General features: G+C 46.3%; 1 protein-coding gene across 2 annotated transcripts in view; it reads right to left on the bottom strand.

The window, feature by feature from the left end:
* Positions 1–25,141, bottom strand: part of WDR59 (WD repeat domain 59) — a 257,231-nt gene that overhangs the window by 177,593 nt on the left and 54,497 nt on the right. For both annotated transcript variants that reach the window (XR_009556193.1, XM_060254132.1), the window contains exons 16-19: positions 23,082–23,238; positions 22,031–22,100; positions 19,592–19,745; positions 7,275–7,408 (exon numbers count right to left, since the gene is read on the bottom strand). Coding sequence is in view for 1 of the 2 variants with exons in the window: in XM_060254132.1 (XP_060110115.1) it covers positions 7,275–7,408; positions 19,592–19,745; positions 22,031–22,100; positions 23,082–23,238 (515 nt within the window). In the remaining variant the exon portion in view is untranslated. The remainder of the gene's footprint in view (positions 1–7,274; positions 7,409–19,591; positions 19,746–22,030; positions 22,101–23,081; positions 23,239–25,141) is intronic.

Genomic DNA, 25,141 nt, shown 5'->3' with positions numbered 1-25,141 from the left:
GGGCTATGTGTGCGCTTACAAGCACAACACATAGAGCCCGCACACAACAGGTGCTCCGCCAGCTGCTCTGGCTCCAAATCGAATACCAGATCAGATTCAAGATTCTGGTTCTAACCTTCAGAATCCTACACATATTTGGTACTGCCTTTCCTGGTACGTTCCCCAGAGAGCATTGTGCTCTGTGTGTCCCAGGCCACATTCATCTTGCCTCAGCTTAGACTAGAGCCTTCTCAGCTCTGGCCAGCTCCATTCCAATGGAATGATCTTCTACATGAAATCTTGGCCCTGCAGAACTTGATTCATTTCTGCAGGGCCTGTAAAACAGAATTATTCTGCCAGGCATATGACTGAGGCAACAAATTTCCACCTATATTCGCCTCTCCCAGCTCCCCTCCATTCACTACACTGTGACCAGCTTTATATACACAACCTGTACAACTTCAATAGCCTGAATTAATGCCTATGCCACCATCTAATTTTATCTGACTGCTATTATGTTAATTTGTTTTAATTATTTTTTTTAAAAAAAAACACCTGGTGAGCCCTTGTTTATTGGAAGCATGCCCATTGAGAGTTGGCAGGTGCAACCCCCTTGAGTGGGGCATGGTGACTGTGATGGTGGTGGGTACGATCTGTGGGTTCACAGAGGCAATGCTCCCAGGAATACAGAGGAGGGGCATGCCACATTCAGCTCCGGCTCTCTCCTAGTCTGTGCTTGTCAAAGAGACACTCTCTAAGCCCCCACCGGGATGCTCCCAGCCCCCAAAGGCTTGTGATATAGGCACCCAGGACCTTGATAGTTTTGACTTGTTCACAGAGGTAGTGAGTCTCCAGAAAGTCACGGAGATGGGGGGTCGCCCTGGTTCACGCTCTTTTCCAGGTGAAGGGCTGCCTTCTCCACTGCATCAAGAGTTGTCCCCCAAGCATTGCGTTCTGGTTTCTTTATATCTTGAAGGAGGGTGCAGCCACCATGGTGAGTTTGGAACCGAAGCAGCTTGTCAGAGTGTTCCCGCTCATCACAAGACTGCTTTATGATACGGCTTTAATTTGTTTTAACTTGTGCCCTGCAGTGCAGGGAAGGGAAGTTTATTAGTCTAATAAAATAACAATACGAATAAAGTTCCTACGTCATTGCCACACTTGTAGAACAAGTGGTTACTGTAGAGAGTGTTGGGATATGTTCTACATCATAAATCAGGGAGAAGCATGCTTTGATCCACTTAGCTACAGTTGATGAAGATGCCATCTTTCCTCTGGTACTGAGTAAGAAAGTGACAAAGAGAGTTTTGAAAGACCTTAAGGGTTGGTTTTTTTAAAAAATATAGAAGTGGAAAGCCACATCTTAATACAGATGAACACCTAGCATGTGCCGGTCCCGTTCCAAAGGGATGAGGACAGAATGAGGGAAGGTGGATCTCCTGATCCCTGTGAAACCTAGAGTTTCCCCTTTGGTATAAATGAGGGGTCATTGTGCAAGGCACCTGACCACTTGAATGAACACAGCTCTTTTCTGATTGAAAGGGTAGGGAGTTCCAAAACCATTTTATGTACTATTAATCCAATTTAACTGAATAGATAACTTTTTGTTACTGCCAAGAAATAATTTATTTTTGTGAGTATAGCAACTGTTCACAGCGTGCATATATTTTTATTTACAAATGTTACACTATCCTTTTGCAACTGCTAAAATTTAATATTTTATACAACCTGTTTTCTTAATTTTCATCACTCCTGTAATAATCTTCTGAGTCCTCAATTTCAACTGCAAAGTCCACATCTGTTTTTTTCTGTGATACATCTATACTTTACACATATTTTGTTTTTTAAAACATTAGCTACTGTTCTCCCTTGTGCAACTCAAGGTGGCTTAAAATATATCAATTATAAAAACAGGAAAAAACAACAATAAATTTAGATTTTAAAACTCAGGACTGCCAATAAATAAAAACTAAATCAGACAAATGCACTCTAAATAAAATTGTCTTCAGCTGCCTCCTAAAGATCAACAGCAAGGAGGCAAGAAACACTTCCTTGGAAAGGCTGCTCCACAATCATGGGGCTGCCAACAAAAAGGCCCTCTGAAGTGCCCCCAGACCATCTTTCCATTGGTGAGACAGCCAAGAGAATCCATTCCACAAGCTTAATTCCTGGGGGGGAATGTATGGGAGAAGATGGTCCTTCAGAAACCCCAGACCCAAGCCGTGTAGAGCTTGTACTAGCATGTAAGTCCACAGGATAGGCATGAACAATTTGGCACTAGACAGGAATATACTCACTTGAGCAAAACATCTCCAAAACTGCACCTGGTGTGGATGGGTCATGCACCCAATCGATAACAATAGTCACTAGAACACAGAAGATGGGTAATACTCCTAAAATATCTGCAGAGATATCTCCTCCTTTTGTTCATGACCTGGTGTATGTGTTACCCATAGCAAGACAAAATCTTCCAAGCATATACACCTTCAATTTGCAGTAATAATCTCAGGAAATGCAGAAATTATTAACATTGCAGGATAATAAATACCCCATGGGACTTAAGGGGCAATGGAACCCCCAGTCTCCTTCAACTTTGGTTTTTGGTAGGAGATGGCTGACCTACATCCAGATCCCAGCGGTGGAGGAAAGAGATGGTATCCAATGCTTCCAGCTCTTATACTGAACTCTTTTTATTATCTCACAAATAAGCAGCCAAAAATCAATTTGCTCACACTATGAACACTTCTTTGGGGCTATCAGTAGCAAGCAGTTTCAAGATACAGGACTGCAGGATTTGTGCACTGGGTCAGGCACAACTGCAGAAGGTCCAGTTGCTGGGGTAATAGATGGTGATATGTATAACCAAGCAGTCAGACTTCACAAAATAGTATGCAAAGCACTCATGCAGCTAGCATGGTAGGGTTTCCAGTCATGCTTGAAGAACATTCACAGAGAAGAATTTGTGTTTTGGGATGAAATGGTAAACAGCATAAACAACCTTTGCCAAGATATATGTATAGTTTCACTGTAGGAAATCCTTAAGCCATCATGTTCAAGGATTATACAACTCTATGAAGATTACCATAATTACCTCAGATGGAAGTCTGTCAACATTCTGGCTATCCTATCTGGACATGGTAGACATTCTTCTGCGCTTAATCAGAGCATCTTCAGAAGGTGACTGGATGCTCTGTTTGACATTGATCTGGGTATGATTCCATGGTTTTTCACCTGTGACAGACTGAACTATACATACTACCTTCCACACTATTGTGCCTTGATGATCACTCTTACCCCTTGAACATACTGACATACAGGAGTAATTCATTCAAGATGGATTTTCTGGGCTGTTAGCATCTAACAACCCATTTGAGTGAATTTCTGTAGACCAGACAATAGAGACTGAACAAAGATACTCTTGACTCCACAAAGGACAAAGAGATATACCCCCAATCCAAGAGCTGTCACTCACTAAGTACTACCTGACATCAGAAAACAAAAGCGTGTTTCTGAAGAAGTAGAGAGGCATGACTGCTCAGCGCAGCAGTAAAATGACATCCAGATTTCCACCTCATAATAATAATAATAATAATAATAATGATGATGATGATGATGATAATAATAATAATAATAATAATTATTATTATTATTATTGAGGCAAAATGTCCAAACTTTAGTTGCCCTGATGACGAACAACTGGTTGAATCCAATGAGCCATGATGAGGAAGATTTGCCTACCATGTCCAGTGGTATAGCAGCCCCACCAATATGGCCATAGATCTTCTCACAGCTCAGAAAGCTGAAGCAGCAGCGTATGTGGAATTCAAGAAGATGTGTTTGGAAGTAAGTTCCAAAACTACCAATTTTCGTTACAAGATGCCAAAACATTTTCCAGTGTCAATAAAAAACAAAATGTAGTTACTGTGAAGTTCAGGAAGTTGAACTTAAGACTGACTGAAACCTCTTTGGGCATGTGGTCCTCGTTGCCCAAACTAGACGGTGGGATATGAGACAGTTGCACATTCTTTGGAACCTTTGCCTTGGACACCTGCAAATGGAGATGGATCACTCCAGAATACTAACAAGGCTGCACTTGCCAGAGTGTGTATGGGGGAAGTAGAACACACTGATCAAATGAATTTAGTACAAAAGATGAAGGACAATGAGAAGACATATGAATTGCTGGCAGAATCTATATTCTATGTTATGCTTCATGAAAGTACATGAAGTGAAAGACCAGGTGTTTCTGATGTATACCATAAATGCTGAAAGATACAAGTGTGGATCAAATGACTGCCTGCAGATGAAGAATACTGCATCAGCTTAAGAAGAAGATGACTGCAGATTTATACCCCACCCTTCTCTCTGAATCAGAGACTCAGAACGGCTTACAATCTCCTTTACACTCAGAAAAAAGAAACATACGTGGACTTTGCAGTTGAACTTGAGGGCCCAGAAGATGATCATAGGGATGATGAACATTAAAAGAGATTGAATAAAATATTACATTTTAGCAGTTGCAAAATGCTAGTGTTAACAACTGTAAATAAAAAATGGGGTTGCACTTACCTATAACCATTGGTTGTTGACTGGTGTCCTGTGCAGGTACACATGGGACTTCACATGCCACAGGCCTGCCGTGGAGGTATTGAGTTAAAAAGCTTTTTTCTCTGCTACTGCAGTGGTGTTGAACTCATTTGTTATGAGGGCCAGATATGACATCAATGAGACCTTGTTGGGCTGGGCCATGTCAGGTTGGGCTGGGCCATGTTGGGTTGGGCCATGTGTGTACCTATTTAAGATTAGGTAGCAGAGATATACATTTTATAAAGAACACAGACAAACACAAATATATATTTTTAAAAACTTAAAACATGCTGAAAACGTTAGTACTCATTGGTCTTAAAAATGCTTTTTAAAAAAAATTCTCCCATGAGATCCAGGGAACTGGGCAAAGGAAGTCTGGATCTTTCCTTCCTTCCGCAGGGGACTGGGGGGGGGGGGGCAGAGGAGCCTCAGCGAAAAGAAGGAAGAGAGGCTTGGCTCAGTAGCTCTGCTGTGCAATTGAGGGAGCCTGGCAAAGCAAGCTATTCCTCCCCCCCTTCCTCCCCAAGGGAGGAGCCTCAGCCAATAGAGAAAATAGAGGTTTTGCTCTGCAACTCCTGTGCAACTAAGCAAACCTTGCAAAGCAAGCTGTTACGCAGAAGGAAGCAAGATATAGGGCGAAGGAAGCAGATGACAGCCAGTTGCTCAGGGGCCTGATTCAGCCCCCAAACTGCATGTTCGACACCCCTGTTCTAGGGCTTTCCATGGCGCTAGGAGCACTTCTCCCCGAGGCCAGTCCTTCCAGCCTAAACTGCCATGTCAGAGCACTGCTTCCTTCAGGTTCTTTCTCACTGCTGTGGAGACTAAATCAAAAGATCTGCAGGAAATCGCCCACAGTGGGGGAAAGCAGGGAGGGATGTATGCCTTCACAGAAGACTACTTGATGAAGTTGGTTGCATGTAAGCACAACCCCATGTTCATCTTTGCAGCTTATGTGGAGTCCTGCCTGGGAGAAGAGCAACCTCACCCAACAATCTGTAAGACGATGTGGGCCAGCTGATGGAAGAATGTCTGCAGCACTCCCTTCCCCTCAGCTGCCTCGCTACTAGAATCAACATATACTGAACAGTGCTTCATGAACATGGATGGCTTTGCCCAGAATTGTCACAGATGATGCTTGCGCCCTGGTACGGTGTGCCTCCACTAGGAAGGGACAATGAGTCAGATCTGATATACGCATGCTTCATGGCAGACATTTACCCTTGTTTCTGCGCCCCAAAGGGCTTGACATTGTGGAAGCGCACTATGCCCTGCTCCAGGAGGTACTGATATTCCGGGAGAGGAATGTGCAGTTCCCTGGACAGCTCCCACAGAGCTGTGAACTATAGCTGGTGTGGCCAAAAAGGAGCTATCAGTATGCAGCTCAGATCCATCTGTTCTGCACTTGGTTAAACCCTGGTTAGGAGGAGGATGGGAAGGAATACATTAAAAAGGGAACCCTGCCAAATGAATTCGAATGCATCCTCCATAGACTGTGGGTCTGAAAGCAGCCCATGAGCTAAAACAGTGGTATTTGGCATTGTGTTGGGATGCAAAGATGTCCACCTTTGGTACCCCCCAGAGATGTAAAACAGGGTGAAGAGGTATCTGTCTGCCAAGGTCCATTCATGGTTCACCGAACCAGATCTGCTGAGAGCATCTGTGGTAATGTTGACTTTTAGGACTTTTAGTAGCATATACACAGAGGTCTGGGTGGAGGGAAACCCCATCAATGATGTTGAGAGGACACAGGGAAGATCTATCTTCCAATGGCAAATGCAGTCCTCTGTTGCCTTCTTCACTGTTTTGGGGCTCCCTTCTTGCAGTCGAGGCCGGAAGTTGAGAGGAAATGCCCTTTCAGAGGTTGTATTTGCCGGGGACTTCAGGCTTTGTGAAGAAGAGGGAGTCAGAGTTATTGTCTAGGGTACACTGAGGACATTTCTTCTGACAGGCCTGTCCTCAAACCATGTTTTGGAGGTGGTATTATTTTTGCTTTAGTGTTTTTTTCTATAAAAATTGTTACAATACATTGCAATAAAAAAATTGGTTTGACAAAAAAAAAATCCATGTTTTGGAGGAAGAGAGGGCCTGCTGTTCACTTTCTGCCCCTGCCAGTGCTTCAGCACTGGAGAGGAGAGTGGCAGCTGAGGGACAGACATGAGTAGCAGTCACAAAGTCTTGCTGCGGAACTGCAATGAACAAGGTTGCCGCGCTGTGCAGTTGCAGCTGCACTAGGGCATTCTGACTGAAGCAGCTTTTTCTTTTCCACGCAAGCCTTTGCTGATGGTGAGTGACAAGTGTGGGGAGCCAATGCAGATTTCTTCAGATATTTCAGCATTCCATTCCGCTAATCCTTCTAGAGGTGAGAGCACTATGGAAGCTTGTCCGTCCACAGAGTGGGCAGGGCATTGGCAGGTGAGTGGGGGGAGCATTGCCTAAGAGGAGTGGAAGACTTTGTGAGAAATTTGCATATGCCCTGACTACTAAGCAAAGAAGAGGTACACCCCACCAGCAACACCTTCTTCCACTGATGCAGAAAGTGGCACCTGGCCACCTTTTCTTTTACCAGTGGGACAAAGAGAATGGCTGGAAGGTGTGGACTATGCTGCCTGTTCCGCTTTCACCTGCTGCTGGATGCCCCTTTCAGCCATTACAGCGGTCTTCTCGGCTGCCCAAGCAAGGCTATGCTTACAGGGGCCAGTGGTACTTACATATACATCTCCCCAAGCGATTTGTGGACAGGAAGCAGGCAAGAGATGTCCTGAATGATCACCTTCCCAGCGGCTTTGATGGGCCGGTTGCTGGCATCTGTGCCCTCTCGCTTGCTCTTCCATCGTCTGGATTTCTGGGGTAGACAAAGCCATGGGTTAAAGGAGGCAGCGGGAATGCTGTAACTTTTGGGTGGGTAGGGAATGTTTCTCGAGGACTACAGTCAGTCTACAGTCCTCAAGGCTTGCCCTAGCAAACAGGCAAGGAGTATGCTGGGAAGGCTCCATAAAAGGCAGGCAAAAAGCAGCAAGGAGAGAGGGGGAAGGGCCTGGAGCATTTGATGGAGGCTGCTTAAGCCACAAGAGAATCCTCTACAGGTAGTTTAGTGGAAAAGCCCTCTCCTTCCAGCCCCTGCCTCAGCTACAGAACTGATGATGGGAAATATGGGGGGAAGAGATCTGAATCATTTTAGTACCATCTCACTTATCCATATTTTAGTCTCCAAGAGAACAGTGAGTGGCCAGTCATATCAACAAGCAGTTAAGAGATTTAGGAAGACCAAAAGGGAAGCATCCCCTTTATCAATCTGCAAAATAGAGAAGTCCACCAGATCAACCAAGGCGCTGTCTGCCCCCTAACCAGGCATGAAGCCAGAAAGAAAAGGGCTGAATGGCTGATAGGTCATCTAAAAAACCTTTTGCCACCTCCCGTTCAATCACTTCTTTTACGAAAAGGTTAGAAACTGGCCTCAGATCAGCCATGACCTGTTGATTAATAGAGGGCTTTTCAACATAGGAACTCTGATGTTTTGGGAAGTCTTCCTCTGATGGATACATCAGCAGCCTTTGCACACCCCAGGACCTCTGTCAACATCACCCACAGATGCCAAACCAAAACTATCGGTGGGAAAAGGACAAAGGTTTTGGACACTCCTATGACACATGGTCCATTACAAAACTGGGATGAATCTGAGAGATGATTAGCAAAGAACTGCGCAAAATCATTACTGCTAACAAATCACTACCATTCTGGGAGATTCAGACTGTAAGAGTCACCAGATGTTGAATTACCCTAATTAATTGTTATAAATGCAAGTCAGTTGACAAAACACTTAAGTGGAAAAGTATTGGTTCTTCAACATTGTGGTTGCCATGCCCAGGTCTTCCAGTGTGCTCCACAGCATGTTCTGTCAGATCTGCTGCTAGATTTCTGCCATCATTTAAAATACCTCCCAACAACCCCTATTCCCTTAGTTGAGCAGGAAACCACAGGAAGCAAACTTCTATCTGCCTAAGGGAGGAAGCGGATGCCAGGAAACCACCCTGTCGACTTGCTCCAAGGAGACTAGTGTTCTTGGATTTCACAAGCGCCTCTCAGTGAAATCACCTCCAATAAGAAACTCACAGTTTCCCTGAGCATTCTGCAATCCTAGGTGAACAGCAGTCTTTAATTGTCCTACCCGGTTCACATTGTTCCTGTAGGGAGGAGGTAACTGCAACCACCTGTGCCTTCTACAAAACATGGTCCAAGCATGCCACACTTCTGATGTCACACAAAGCATTAACATCCAGGTAGGAACATTGAGCATCTCTCCAGCAGAGAGATGTACATTTGGGAGCTCATGCATTTCCCAGTTTGAGTGACAAGCAAGTCACAGCTGTCAACAGAAAGGCACGTGCAAGTACACGAGGCGCGGTTCTGCAGAAGTCCCCATGCCTGCACATTGGCACCCAAAGCTGCTTCAGGAACAACAAAGAAGCCACAGAAAGGAAGGTTGAAAAGTGTGTGTGAGAGAAGCATGCCCTGAAGACCAAGGCAGATGACCCACCCGTGTATTGACTCACCACGCAGGGAGGGAGACTGGGAATGAGAGCACTGGCCCCACCTCTGCTGAGCTGTCTGCATGGCAGGAACATGTGAAGGAAGTGCCCTCTTCTCATGATCAGTGACACCACTTCCCGAGTGCCGCTTGTCATGAGGAGGGGGAGCATATCTGTGGACATTTCATCTGCATGTCTGCACTGGACAGATGACTCTGTGATCAGGCAGAGGTGGGGCTAGCAGGCTTGTGCCTGCGACTCCATACCTGCACCAAGGCTGGGGAATCATCTACAGCTATAGATGTCCATAGGTACTCAAGCAGCTGGCTGGGAACTACGGGGGTGAACTGTATTGCCTAGTCCAAGGATGTCAAACATACGGCCCGGGGGCTGAATCAGGCCCCCGAGCAACTGGCTGTTGTCTGCTTCCTACTCCCTCTCTCTTGCTTCCTTCTGCATAACAACTTGCTTTGCCAAACTTGCTCCATTGCACAAGAGCTACAGAGCAAAGCCTCTGTTTTCTCTATTGGCTGAGGCTCCTCCCCCTCCTGGTCCCCTGGGGAAGGGAGGAAAGAGTCAGAACTTCCTTTGCCCAGTTCCCTGGAAAGAAAGCACCTTTACAAAGAAAGCACCTTTAAGACCGAGCGTTAATGTTTTAAGCATGGTTTTATTTTATTTTTTAAAAAACTTTGTGTTTGTCTTTGTCCTTTATTAAATTTATATCTCTGCTACCTGGCATTGCATTTTATGACACACATGGCTGGGCCCGACAAGGCCTCATTTATGTCAGATCCGGCCCTCATAACAAATAAATTCAACACCCCTGGCCTAGTCCCAAATGCTGGAGTTCTCTTTATATGTGTATGGAGCACACAATGCTTATCTCAGTATCCCCAGAGGATAGTGCTAGATGACTCTGCTTGCCTGTCTATAACTGCAGATGACACATACCGATATGCAAATGTTCTGCCTTGTCAAAAGAGCAAGACAGCTTTAGGCCAAGATTCTGTACGTTCACTCTACAGGCAAACAGCTTGCTTATTTTCTACTTTGATGGATGCAACAAGTTCATCGTGGCCACAGCAACCGGACAGTTGCAGGTGCTGGAGATATGAGAAATGGTTCTCCCAGGCCAGATCATCAATCACATCAATGCAAAATGGAGCTCTTCTTTTTTTCATTGTGGCTCTGTTGGGTCAAACCTCTCTCCACTGAGGAAGGCTTAAGAAGTTGCTAGACTGGCTACAGTGTCCATATACAAGAGGAGAAGAGCCAACCAATGTTCCCTCTAAGCTGCAGAGTCTTGTGAGCAAAAATTCTACATTGTGAGCTACTGGCATTAAAAGTTGTGAGCTACTGCATCCATTACTGTGCTCTGGGGTCATTTTTCCAGAGTTAAGACAAAAATGTGTGAGCTGGAGACAAAATCTGTGATCTAGCTCACATTAACTCAGCTTAGAGGGAATATTGGAGCCAACTACCACCCAGTTAGTTCCACAGGCTTCAAGGCCTGTGCCAGGTCACCTTCCATCATCTTGGGGAACTTCTAGCTGGGAATGGGCTTCCTTTTGGGGCCTGGAACAAAGCTCATCACCTAACAACATAGAGAAGACCCAACCCCTTAGAAGGACCAAGGCAGACAGATTGGGCTGTACTGTCAATCCTTTGGGATCTGGCCCATAATGTTGCAGTCTGCTGATTCCCTGATGGTTCTTGAGCAGGCATAGTTATCAAGCTGTGACTGGGGGTGGGGGAGAGAACCCAGGGACTTCAGAGCACCCCAATTTCAGTGCTGCCCAGAAGCCAGACATTACAGAAGGTTTGTCCTAAGAGTCCAAGGGTGGGCTTGCTTTCCCTAGGCGACAGTGACTGGCAAATGTTAGCTTAGGTGCGCAAGAGGGCAAGGGCAACTTCTACTTATGCTGGGAATGCAAAGCAAAAGGAAGTCTGGAAGCACGACAGATGGCTTGGTGGGACAGGCAGAGAAAGAGCAAAACAGAGAGACAAACGGTCCTGTTGTTGCCCTCTAAGCTTCTGAAGGGAGGACACAAGGAGTTCATGGGACAAAGGGGATGGAAGCAGAAACGGCACCAAATGACCACACAGCCTACACATCTGTACCACCACCACCACCGCCACCACACTCATGGGAAGAGACAGCCATGGCAACCAACAGATCAAGACACAGATCCAGCCCAAGAATAAGCCACTGACTGCTTTGTAGCAACCGCTGCGGTCTTTGCACAATCGGAGGCAGAGCAGCTGAACTGCACCTTCCTCAGGCACCCACAAGTGCCCTCTGCAGGTGAATTCCATCAGCCCCGAATCAAAGAGGGGAGGGTCTGCCTGACTCTTGGTTGGGACAGGAAGGAAAAGATACTTTGTACCAAAACCTGTGCTAGACCCACATAACACTGAGGGCTGCAAGCACACACTCTAAATAATGCACTTTCCAACTGGGTTTTACTGCATGAACTGGCAAAATCCAGTTGGGAAGTGCACTGAAAGAGCGTTATTTAGTGTGCGTGATCACAGCCTGAGCGTTTAAACTGATTTAGTTCAGGATCAGATCGATTTGAGAGGTGGAGGTAGAGCAGAAGGTATGACCAAGGCCCCCACAGCTCCAAGCCTTCCTCCCTGCCAAACACTGCTCCATGGAGATGAAGGATCTGTTTGTGCTCACATCAGACAAGACATCCAGCTAATTTTTTTTTTAATATACATGAGATTGAGAGATTAGGACAGGAATGCCAGACATGTCGGTTCAGTGGCTGAGGGATCCACCTGCAGGGAAAGCTAATGGCACTTTCTGTGTTCTGTTACTTGGGAGGCACAAAAGCAGCTTCTTCCTCTGCTTTTTTTTTTCTGAAGAAAGACCCGGAAGGGCAGGATAGCTGTGGGAAACTGCCTCCTGGTGAAACAACAGGTTTCTCCATAGCAGAATTGGGCTTTTGTTTCCCCTCAAGATCTACCAGCGTCTGGCTTGATCTACACCTGCAGCTGGTGGTAACGGAGACTGTCCCACTTCTGAATGGAGGGGAGGGGGAATCATTTTTGAACACCCCTTTGCATAATAGCCCAGTCCAATCCTTGCCATATGCATTGTGCGCAAGGAAGTCTTAAAAAAAAACAAGTCCCCAACTTGCAGTCTAAGAAAGTATGCTCTACCACTTCATTCATGAGCAAAACAACTCTCGAATCCTTCCAGTGGAGGTGCTGGGAATTGGTAGTGAGCTAGAACTTCATATACAGCAAGGGTGTGCCGCGTCCCTTCTCTCCTGCCCCTGAGCCCACCAGCCTCATTCAAGGAAACCATCTGGAAAGAAGTGCTACTGTTCTTTTTTTCAAAAAGGAGCCTTGCATGGGTGGAGCATGACGCAACACCTTCCAAATGTGCCGCGTTATGAAAGCCAACAAGCCACACGGGGCAAATCCCCCACCAGCTTGCCAAGTGGCAAGAGTGTTTTCAAAAGGTACAAGCAGGTTATTCTAAATGGCTGGCAGATAAGGAGGGAGTGGCTTCGCTGAAACCGAACACGCTTCAAACACAAGGTCGTTAGACCCAACACCTGGAAGAGATTCAAGTTAAGTCTGGTTTTCTGGCTGGCTTGACACACTTCTCTAACCAGGAGTGTGAAGTTCTCTTGGTGTTTGTTTCTTAGAGTCTGTCTACAACACAGACTCACCCAAATCTAGCTCCACCTCCAACGAGCACCAAGGAACTCAGGTCCAGGAACACCGAGTAAGCAAGATACGGAAGGACGGTCCCAATCCTCAGTGGTCAACAAAGGAACCAACCCTACAAGGTGTGTGGGGGAGGTCTCACCAACTGACTGAAGCAAAGAATTTCGTTTTCAAAACCTGATCCAATTCTCTATGAACAGCCCTTGCTCTCTGTAACACACTCCAAGGGCCAACACATATTGTAAAGGACCTCCAAATGTCACAGTAGAGAAAAAGGTTATTGGAAGGCTGGGCACCATGGTCATCTCAACCATGCCAGCCTCAGAATCTGTGTACCCAACTGAAGCCTCAGAAACTAGGCATGCTCAGAGGGTGGGGGAGCCCCCTTTGCTAACGGCTCTCTTCCTGTAGAGAGCCAGCATTGGCCTGAGCTCCAGCTGGGGCAGATGTAGCTCAGCTGGACTAACCCTGAGTGGGAAGAGAATTTATCTTGCGAGTTCCCAGCTACTGCCCCCTATCCTGTCACCTGATACGCGAAGTACCAAGAGGCCTTCAGTGGCCTGTGGCTTTTCTCCCTGTTCAATCATGAGATAAGGGGAGAAGCAGTGACTCCTCTGAAACTTGCTGCCTGGGTCTTTCCCCCTTCCAACCAAAAAGAAGGAAGACACGAGAGGTTCCTAGGCCAGTGAGCTCCCTTTGGGCTTCTGACTCTAAGTCCTTCACCCACAAGTGAAAGAGTGGATCCCCTTCCCAGAGCAAATTACCTGAACATTTTCCAATAATCACATGGAGCTGCCTTATACCGAGTTGGACCACTGGTTCACATCTTGTCTACTCAGACCGCTGGTGGCTCTCTGGGGTCTCAGGCAGAGGTCTGTCACATCACCAGCCACCTGGAGATGCTGGAGACTGAAGCAGAGAAATTCTGCATGCCAAGCACATGCTCTATCTCTGAGCTACAGCCCTTCCCTATAACTCCCCTGTTGCTGCATATGCTAGACACCCCTGCCAGTCTCATTCCCAGACAGGGAAGTGGGAGAATGGTGGGAGGAGGGTAAGGGAGGGTGGATCTGTCTCCATCTCCGCTTCACTGGATGTGTGTCCAGACAGCTGAGAGATCTGCAGTCCCTAGGAGGAGAAAAAGGGGGCGGCTAGACTTCCCTACCATCCCTGGAGCTCTAGGCTGCCATGGCTTAACCCAAGGTTCATAATTTTGAGGACAGATTTAGAATGCCACAACAAAATGGGTGCCATGGCCAGCTGGGTCCACTCGCAGGAATGTCAAAAGGTTTCAAAACAGAGGTAGATGGTTGGTACTCCTCACAGACGCAGAGTGAGACTCTTCTGAAGCATCTCCTATTCCAATTAAGTGGAGAAAAGTCACCACAGAGTCTTAGCTTTAAAGAAGATCTGGAAGAAGCACCCAGGGAACATATCAGCAACCACTGGGGAGCCCCGCTGGCACCACCTTGGGGACTACTGATGTCAAGCATAGAAGCTGCACCTTTAGGCCATGGAGAAATAACATTCGACTATACCCCTATCTTTGGAGATTTGCCAGACATTTTTCCACACACGTCCTCTAGTTTACTTTCAAACTCATTAGTGCCTAAGGGCATGGAAACTATCAGGAAGTGTAACATTAGTTTGGGCACATGAAGCTGATTTATACAGTCCTGTCTACTACCTAACTAGTGGTGGCTCTGGTGAGAGCCAGTTTGGTGCAGTGGTTAAGTGCGCAGTCTCTTATCTAGGAGAACCGGGTTTGATTCCCCACTCCTTCACTTGCAGCTGCTGGAATGGCCTTGGGTCAGCCATAGCTCTGGCAGGAGTTGTCCTTGAAATGGCAGTTGCCATTTCAGCCCCACCCACCTGACAGGGTGTCTGTTGTGGGGGAGGAAGATAAAGGAGATTGTGAGCCGCTCTGAGTGATTCATAGAGAAGGGCGGGGTATAAATCTGTAGTCTTCTTCTCCAGAGTGTCTCAGGCTGGAGACGCTGGGGACTGAACCTGGGGCCTGCATTCAAAGCAGATGCTTGAACGTTGGGGCATGGACCTTCTCCATTTGGCAAGGAACAGGTGGTGGAGACACCACATTCTATAAACCCTTCTCCAAATCCTCCAATCCTGCCTCCCTCGTGATCAAGGAAGGATTCCCAGCCATTCTAGTTAATCCAAAGTGCCAATACTGAGCCCATTAGCCAGCCAGGCAAGATTTCCCCTTCCTTGTCCCCTCCCCAGTTTTGCCCAGCTCTGGTTTGGGTTACGCAAAGCCAAGAAAGTGGCAAATTATTCTTGGGCCCAAGGAAAGCAGACAGAATTAAGTCAAGGGCAGCAGTAACACAGCACACAGTACCGGGAAGTCGTTAATCGCCTGTATGGACCAACGTCGTCTGGCAGAGCAAGGAGACATCTGCGCATAAGAACATTATGCCCGGGGGAGGGGGGGGGAGGAGGAGAGAAGGAGAACCATTGAGAACAATGAGAAGAGGAAGAAAAGAAATGTCCAAGCAGAGGGACTGAGAGGCTTTGCACTGCAGAACCGGCACCTCATCTGGCCACGTCTTTCAGCTGCCCACTAGACCCTCCTGTGACAGGCCCAGATGTCAGGCAAGGGACTTCATTGCTCTTATCCATCGAGGCAGGGAGAGGTATTGTGTTGGTCACTCTCCTGGGCTTCTTAGACTTGTACAGCTAGCTAATGAATCTGTAATTCTTTACCATGCATTGCAACAGCTCTCCTCGGGAAAGGCAGAGGCCACCAGAACGTTTGCCTAAAAACTACAAGCATGGTGGCAGCAGCCCTAGGAGAGGACTCGAGTCACCCACCAGCCCTCTTTTCCAAACCCCACAGCACTAACCAGTGCTACTGCCCGTGACTCTGACATCAAACCCCCCAAAGATCAGGGAAAGTTGGCACTAAGAGCAGACTGGAAAAGGTTGTCATTCCCCTGTCCAGAATGTGCTCTGCTCACCGATCATGACTGAAAAGCAGCCCGAAGGCTTCCTTCCTTCCGTTCTCCAAGAGACACCTTCCCCCTTCCCCGAGGTCATTCACAGGATGAAACCCACCAACCCCTGCTTTTTGCTTGTGTGTTGTTTCTTCAGGGGGTTGTTCAACAAATTGTTTACAAGTAGTGCCAGTGAGAGGTCTGATGCTCATAAATAACACACAGATGATGGAACGAGGATCAGGCATGATGTACACAGGCGTTACCCAGGAAGGTGGGACCAGATTGACCGTGGCTCCCACATAATTCAAGTGCCTATCTGCTGCTGCACAATGGGTGCAGTAGCCTTCTGGCAGATGTGCCTTTGAAACACTCTCGTTACCACTGCCTTTCATCCTTTACAGAGCTCATCAAGTCTCACACCTTAGGTACACCTCGTCCCTATCAAGAATTCTAATTGCTGTTTGCCAACAGGTGGAGAAACCTGGAGCTTACACAGGGAAAGACAAGCTGTTGGGGCCACTTTCCTCTGCCTGTTCTTTCTGCTCATCACTCTCCATAGCACCTAATTTTCCCTTAAGAGGTTTTCTTTTTTGGAGGGGAAAAGGGGGCCACTTTCCTCTGCCTGTTCCTTCTGCTCATCACTCTCCATAGTGGCTAATCTTCCTTTAAGAGGGGTTTTTTTTTGGGGGGGGGGGAGAGGGGAACATGGAGAGTCAGTGGTCAAGGGCAGAGGAGACAAATGGGCCAGTAAATCTTATTGCCATGTATGTTTGACTCTGATTCCCCACACCGCCTTGCTTCTCCTTTGGCTAGTCGAGAACCGATCCACATATTTATGTATGCTGAGGTAACAGAAGAGTGAGCTGTAGGCAGGGGGTGTAAATATTTTGAAGTTATGTTCACAATTCTCCCCACCAGCACCCTGATGTAAGCCGGCACATCAGGGAAGGAAGGATACAGATAGCATTTCATGGCACCTATTAAAATTGTAAAACCCCAACTTGCACTCTAAAAGTGACATTTACCACCTCATGCTGCATAATTCTGAAAAGTGTGGCACAGTGGTTAGACTAGGATCTCAAGACCCAAGTTCAAACCTGCCATAGAATTTTTATCGGGTGACTGTGGGCTGGTTGCTCTTGGAGCTCAGCCTACCTCACAAGGCTGTTGAGAGGATAAAATGAAAGAGAACAAATGTGGTAAGCCATCCTGGGTCCCCAATATGGGAGAAGAGCAATATATAAATAGGTAAACAGAAAGCTTTCTGGACTCCTGCATCTGTCCACTTGCTGGAACTGAACTCAGTTCCTGCAGCCCTGGCAGAACTCATGGAGAAGAACAGATTGCTGACCCCATCCCTCCAGTTCCCCCAAGTTAAGATCCTTTGCCTTCATTTGTTTTCCCCCCACCCCCCAATCTTCAAAAGCACACCATGCCTCCCAGGAATCTGGATGACAAGGACTTCCCATTACAAGACCTCTCCCCCCACCCATGTGAATTTTGGACCATTTCATTGAATCTGGAACAAAACACCTGCAGCAGCCTCCAGGGGAGTTGCCATGTTTCCTGAACACGCGAAGAATGCACAGAAGTAGCTCAGCAAACAAAGAAGGGTCCTGCCTTCAGAAATGTGTACATGGAGGAAGGAGGTTAGATAAGATGGCTTTCAAATCATTCTAGCCCTTGAAAACAGCTATCCCTTTAGGCCGTGACCCTGGCAAGCACTGAGCACTCTCCAGCACAGAGCTGACAGCAGGACGCTGAAAACAGACAGAGCTGGTTGCACGCTTCAGCACCCAGTTGGTGCTGCGGTTCGCGGAAGGAAAACGTATTGGAGCATCCACGGAGGGAATAGTATGTCAAGACGTCTGAGATCTTGGCTTACACTGGTTTCTCAGCTGCCCATACAGAGATCAGTTAGGGATCAGCCCAGGTTTTGGTATAGCCCATAAGGTTGGGTCTTCTCAACATCAGTGCTAGATGGAGTTTTCCCAGCGTAGGGTAACAATGAGAGTGTCAGGCAAGATCTGGGAGACTTGGATTCCAAACCTCCTACACTGTCATAAAACTCTCTCTAGATAACCTTAGCCTAGTTCTTGATCTAACTGACCTCAAAAGGTTCTTGCGAGAATGGAGGACCACAGATGCCCCGTGGACTTCTATGGAGGAGAGACAGGTTAAGAATGAACTAGAGAGATGGGACTCCCGTAACAGTTCTGCTTACACGCTAGAGGGCTGAATGAGAAAGCCAGGGAAACAGCTCTCTAGATCAGCTTCCCATAGGCAGCAGAAACAAAAGGCTCATCCTCTTAAAGCAGCATGACATGTGCCAGGGTGGGTGGTTTGCTCTCCTGTTTTTACTTTCTTCTCTGCCAAGGGATTTGGCGGGGGGGGGGGGGGCGCGAGGAAGTCACAGCTTTGTCCTAAATGTATAAGCTGCCTAGAGCCACAAGGGAAGCTGGGATATAAAATTTTAATAAGTAAATAAAAGGGCTTCCTCAAATAAGAACTGCAGGTCTTCTAAGCAGCCAACAAAAGCAGCACGCAAGTATGAGGCGAGACCCAGTGAAGGTGGAAAAATATTGAACAAATCCAAATGATACCCACAAAATAAAAGCCAGATCCCAAACTAGAAGAAGAGCTTCAGGTAACTGTGTGGTCTTTTCAGTTTTGCATCTACATTACATCTGACATGATAACTAAGAATGTATCTAAGTTTTAGGGTACGGTCCTGTCAAACATTTTTGAATTATTTTTAGAAGAGTTTGGCTGAAGCTTACCTTCCACTTTTGATCATTCCAGTGGTCTCATTATAAGAGTTTTTCTAACATGCTGGTAATGATAAGGAAATAGAAAGAAAAGAACATATTTTGGATCGGAGGCTGTATATCGAAACAACTTGTTAGCAGATATTCTATTCTATTATTGTTCCAGTCCTCCTGTGTGCGGTCTTTAGAGATTCATTGATACCACGGTGCCTATGTTCTTTGGTGTATGCTATCACGCTGACACATCGCATGACTAATGAGATGTAATGGGATTCTTTCTATTTGTGCCATTTTCATTACTTTCTTAATTTTCATTCAGTAGGTATCGGTTGGGTCTAATTCAATATTTCTCCACTTTTATCACTTCTCTCTTCTACTTAGGTACTTCTTTTGTTGGCATACGGGAAAGGTAATTTTTAAACTTTTTCCTCGATCTTCAAAGCAAGACAAGGAACCTCTGCCTACTACATGGATGCAAGAGAGGCCCTGCCCAGGCACTTCAGGGACTGCTCAAGGACACCAAATGAGCACCCACTGCAAACAGAGGCCCTCAGCACCATCATGTTTTGGACACGAAGCAGCAGTTGTAGCCTTTGTCACTCAGCAGGATCTAGAGTTGTCTTGTCGCCTAAAGGTTCTGCCCAGCTGGCATATCCCCAATGAATGAATCCCAAGCAGATCCCATATCAAGAACAAGAAGCCTGCCTCATATCGCATGCAGAATACAACTCATATCCCATGCAGGATACACAAGAATCCACATATCCACCAGGGACTGCAACTGAGGTCACTGTTGGCTCTGTTGAAGTGCATAGAATTCTTAATTTTACTCAGCTTGGGGAATGCTAGGAATCATGGGGGAAATTGCTAAACGGTAAAAAGAGGTTCTTTCTAGGCAGTCCAACACGCAGCAATTATCTGAACTTAACAGGAAGCAGCAGCATTTGAAAGAGGGGCCAGAAACGTGTGCTCTTAGCAATACAGCTTTACCCAGGGGGCCCCTGGAACTACTCGCAACAGTGCATGATGATGACAGGGTTTACCAAACTGTTGAAGACCAGATACTGAGAAGGGGCAGCGGCGGGACACTTACTCTTTCCTTATAGTAGAAGGAGCTGATGGAGACCTGTTCCTTCTCACTGCGTGTGGGGCTTCCGCCATATAAGATCAGTTTGCCAGGATTCTCCGTACGCATCTTCATGGGGGTGATGAGGCCATTGTGGTAAGCAGAGAGTGCTGACAGGGATCTAAATGCAAGAAATGCATTTCAGAAAGGTGAGCTTCCAGAGCGACTCCTGACTGGCATGCTTCTAGGGCCAAAGCAAAGGATCCTGGAGCAGCATATTACTACATGAAGTCATCTTATCCTGTGTCAGCCACTGGGTCACCTGGCCCGATATAAAGGTGACAGGCAATTTTCTTCCAGCCCTACTGTAGCAGTATTTTGATTATGTCACTATCCTTCTTGCCAATCATGCATATTTTCCTGAAGTCTGTGAGCTCATGCAAGGTTCAACTACCAGGGAACTCTGGCTGCATAAGGTACACTTTGATTTTTGACAGTTAATTGATACAGAGAAATCAGCCTTGTTGCTTTTTAAACAGAGATTAAGAGTTAAGACTAGACTTCTTGTCTTGCTTTGGAAAAGGTTATAAGGACCTATCAGATGCATTCTTAGAGGCACCTATTGGATTATTTCATACATAGTTTTAATAACCAATCACTTACTTAGACAATAATCACTAGATTAAGATAGAAGAGATTTAGAATAAGACGAGAAGGATATTCTTCTATAAAATGCATTGATGTAATAAACTAATCAGATTTGTCTGCATGGAAGTCTCAGAAGGCTAGGCGAGATTTCTCTCTCTCTCTTTCAAAGAGAGAAAGATAGAGAGACAGACTTGGGCTTATATGAAAACCTTTAAAAGATGTTTGAGACAATAACCTGAACCCTGGTTTGCTTTGAAATATTACTTGCTTTAAAATATTACTTACTATAGTATGAATAAGAAATGCTAGAAACTCTGATAATTTTAGCACTTGTTTTGATAGCAGGGTTAATTCTCACATGCTTTGTATTCTAAGAACTTATCTAATAAAGAGGTTGTCTAACTTGTCTAAGATCATGTCTAATAAAGAAGTTTCATGCCAGGTTTGGTCGTAATTCAAAGAACAGAACTTACAATTATCTCATTTTGTACTCTCATATTTAAAGGCTGATGGTCTTTAATAGACAGATCCTGGAGGCATCTGCTGTTGAATATTTTAAATAGATAAAATCTTTTCGACCTGTTTAGCCCAAATTATCTAACTGGATGCAGAAGCAAAACACCCCATTACTCTATTGGCCTAAGTCCTTTCAAGAAGAAGAGGCCAGAGATGGAACGTATGATCTTCTGCATGTTTGCTGCTACTGAACTACATGTAGGCCACAAAGCTGTTCATTATAAAAGGTATTATAAAAGGTATTATTAGTTGAAGCATTCAAGAGCTGCTTTGCTGTATTAGACTAACCAACCCAGCATACGGTTTCCAACAGTGGCCAGACCTTACAAGGAGGACATGGAAGCCAAAGCACCCACAATAAATATTCAAAGGTACACTGCCCCTGAATACAATGGTTCCATTCGTCCATTGTGTTTTAACAGCCATTGATGGGCCTCTTCTCCATGAAAATGTCTTAAGAGTTCCCTGAGACCTGGCCTAAAAGGCAGCAGAATGAACTCTGCAAACTGGGCAGTGGATACCGATTTTGAATCCCACCACCACATGCAAAACTCCCTACAAATAAAACTACCAGTCTATTAGCAAGAAGGGTTTAGCACAGCCCACTTGTCGCTGTGTTAATGTTCTTTTCTCAAGGGAATGGGCACAGCTCAGTAGCACAGTATCATCCCTGCACGCAGAAGGTCTCTGGTTCATCCTTTGTAAAAAGGATCAGCTAGTAAGAGACAAAAAGACTTCTTCCTGAGATCCTGGAGAGCCGCTACCAGTCACAGCAGACAAGGCCAACTTTGGTAGACCGACAGTCTGACTCAGTAGAAGGCAGCTTCTTGTTTAAACAACTGTGGCTCAGTGGCAGAGCACCCGCTTGGCATGTAGAAGGTCCCAGGTTCAAACCCTGGCATTGCCAGTTAAAGAGGATTAAGTATTTGATGATGTGAGAAACCTCGGATTGAGACCCTGGAGAGTTGCTGCCAGTCAGAACAGACGGCACTGACCTTGACAAGCCAAAGGCCTGACTCATTAGATGGCAACTTGATGTGCCCTTGCAGGGTGATTTGTAAGAAAGGAACATTTGAACTACCCCTCTTGCAGCCTGCACTGGTATAATCCAATCTACCATCCAAATGCTCTACCATATTTCATTCTGTGGCGTGCAAGCATACACCAGGTCTGTCACTACCTCCAACAGCAACAAGTGCTGCAATTAACTCACACAGAACAGGCTTTACTCTGAGATGAAGTGTGAACAATAACATGCCCTTTTACCACTAGGAGCCATTGTCATAAGCCCAGGGTACCTACCGAGGTGTTGGTTCTGTTGGTGAGACTGCTCTGTGCATTGTCATTGGCCTCGTGAAATACACCAAGTACCCTGCAAAGAGGAAAGAAAGGACCAGCTGACGAGGATTACCTCCAAAGCAGAGGCTGGGGCCAATGAAGAAGAAGAAGAGTTGGTTTTATACCCTGCCCTTCACTACCCGAAGGAGTCTCGGAGTGGCTTACGTTCACCTGCCCTTCCTCTCCCCACAACAGACACCCTTGTGAGGCAGGTGGGGCTGCAAGAGCTCTGAGAGAACTGTGACTGACCCAAGGTCACCCAGCTGGCTGCATGTAGAGGAGAGGGCAATCAAAGCCTGTGCTCCAGATTAGAGTCCACTGCTCTTTAACCACTACAACACAGCTGACAAAATCAGACCAGCTGTGCATATTCCATAATATGACATTGGGGAAAGCAATATCATCCAATAGTTCTTTTGTCCCTACTGGGGAGAAAAAGGACTCAGTGTAGCGAGCTAATTACAAGCCCAGTTATAAAGGCCTTGTTTCCATTGGGATGTGGAGAGTAAGAGGTTATACACCTGAATTTTCATTGAAAAAATAAAAATAACAAAAGCAGGCTGGGGTGGGGGGGAATCAAAGTTTCCATTGGTCAGCAGGTGGGGCTTCATACCATTGCATGGACTTCTCTCCTATGGAAAATTATGAAAATGAAGCTTATGTAAGCATGCCTAATTTGTACCACTAATACAGGACATCAAATTTTAGTATACTTCATCATATAATTTGGCTGAGGGGGGGGGCGGTCTGGTGTGTGGAAAAGGTTACACACCACATTCCAAGAGTGCTCCCATCGTTGTGCAGGATTGAGTGGGAGAGCACAAGGCACACCATGCATCCAGCATCTCCAGTGTGGCAGCAGCTTGATGTACGTTTGAAGAACAGCTTCGGGAGGAAGGGTTCCATGCTACTACCACATATATGCACAAACTGGTGGCAATTTTGGACACATCCTAACCAGGCACTCCCACCACTTTTCCACTCTTCCTCTGCACATAACGAAGGTGCGACCAACCTGCCCCGCAGAACCGGGCTCCGGAGGTACGTGGGAAAGGGATATTGGAATCCTGATAGGAGCCATAAGCATTGGAGACTCTGGGAAAGGTTGGCAAAGGAGGAGTTACTGAGTTTGGGAGCGCGTAGGGGTTGCTGGAATTATTATCCTCTTGGTTCTGAAACATAAAAACACAAAACAAGAGTTGCATGTACACAGCCCTGAATCCAGACACTTAACTTCAGGATTAAGGCCCCAACGAATCCCTAATGGTTGTCAGGATGAGTGACAAGTCTGTATAAGATAGTAGGGGCAAGAAGTAGCCAGCCAGGGCTCTACCTCTGCTAATAAGAAACCTTTTTGCTACTAAGTGACCTTGCCTTGTTGCCTTGCTGCTTACAGCATGTAAAGAGAGGCAGACAGTCTAGTGCTCTGCTCTGTACACAAATGCAGGTCCTTTGCCAAGCAACAACTCCACCCAGCAATTTGGTCCACAACACCACACGACCTTTGCAACGTGGCTTCCCTTCACCACTGGTTAGTCCATCCTCCCAAGTATTCCTCCTTCACAGGGCTGGCCCTTCCACTAGGCAAGTTAGGCATCTGCCTAGGGCACCAGCCCTGGGGGGTATCGAACTGGGTGGCCCCACGTGACTCGTAGAGGCCTTTCCTGCTCTTGCGCTGCCTTTTTCGCTCTCACACCGACTTCCCCGCTCTCGTGCCAGCTTCCCCACTCACACGCCACCTTCCCCACTCTCGCCCTGCCGTCCCTGCCTCCATCTCTCCTTCCTTGCTGTGCAGGTGGTGGGCTGCGTTACCATGGGGTGGCGCTGCGAAGGGGGGCAGTGCCATGCAGGAGCGGGGCAGGGGGTGGCCTGCTTAGGGCACCATGTGCCCTAGGGCCGGCCCTGCTCCTCCAATAACATGACTCTGTCTGTTCCCTGATGATGCTGGACTCTTGACGCCACAGGAACTTCCTGTCATGTACTTGCATGTCAGTGGGCCCTATATTGCTGACTGAGCAATACCGGTGGGGTCCAAGATATGGAAATGTTACAGCCCTGCTCTAAAACATCAAATTGGAGAGAAAGGCAGCCTTGGCTAACAATAGCTTGCTCATTTCCCCTCTCTCTATGCTCCTGCAATACTGGATTTCAACCACACAACACATGCAAGAACTTGGTATCAAGGACCAAAATGTAGCAGTGTGGTCCAGCTACAGAGAAAATGCAAAGCCGGCTCTTGGGAACGCAGAGGGGCTTTAGAACTGCGCTATTTTCTACAGTGGATCCCCTAAAAGAGTGCTCTCTTCCACATATCCAAATTCACCACAGTGATACAAAACAGCTGGGAGAGGGTGCCTCAAAAGCTTTAGAGTCAGTCAAGGAGCTTCCCGTAGTGCGTGCAAACAGCAGCATAGCATCTGACAAACCCACAACACAGAAAGGCTTTGGCCACACAAACTGAACAAGTGGCTTCTGATTTACAACGTAGGGGGAAACACACCTTTTTTTATTTGAAAGGTGCTTCGCATAGCAGAGAGGGAAACTTTCTGCAAGCTTTCGGAGCCAGGAAAATTTTTCAGGAGTCAGAGAAGCAGAAGAAATTCGTTTTCTGATCTGCACAGCAGTCCAGGTTGCCTGGCCCACAACTTTTAGGCATCAGAGAATCCTAAAAACTTGGGGTTTGATTTCTGTATCTGTCCCATGTGTGTTCTGAGCTCCTGGTTTAATGTGTCATGGATAAGCAAAGAAAGCCTATTGTATGAACAAATGCTCCCCTGGACCCCCAAGTTCAAATACCTACTATGCTGTTAAATTCACTAGGTGATGTCAGGCAAGTAACTACCTTGTAGGCCTCACCTTTCTTCAGTGGGAAGTAGAGAGGATACAAAATGTCATCCTGATCCTGCTAGATAGTAGGATCAGTGTAGCGAGCTAATTACAAGCCCAGTTATAACTATTCTAATTATCCTAATTAGATTATATATAATTATATATTTCACTTTTCCAATTCATGTTTCTTATGTTATGCCATCGTATTTCTTTTATGCTTTATTTTACAAAATTTATAGACCACCT

Source organism: Heteronotia binoei, chromosome 14 (genome assembly GCF_032191835.1).
Source record: "Heteronotia binoei isolate CCM8104 ecotype False Entrance Well chromosome 14, APGP_CSIRO_Hbin_v1, whole genome shotgun sequence".
NCBI lineage: Eukaryota > Metazoa > Chordata > Lepidosauria > Squamata > Gekkonidae > Heteronotia > Heteronotia binoei.
Note: the sequence above shows the minus strand (reverse complement) of the source record. Positions and strands in the feature narration are given on the sequence as shown.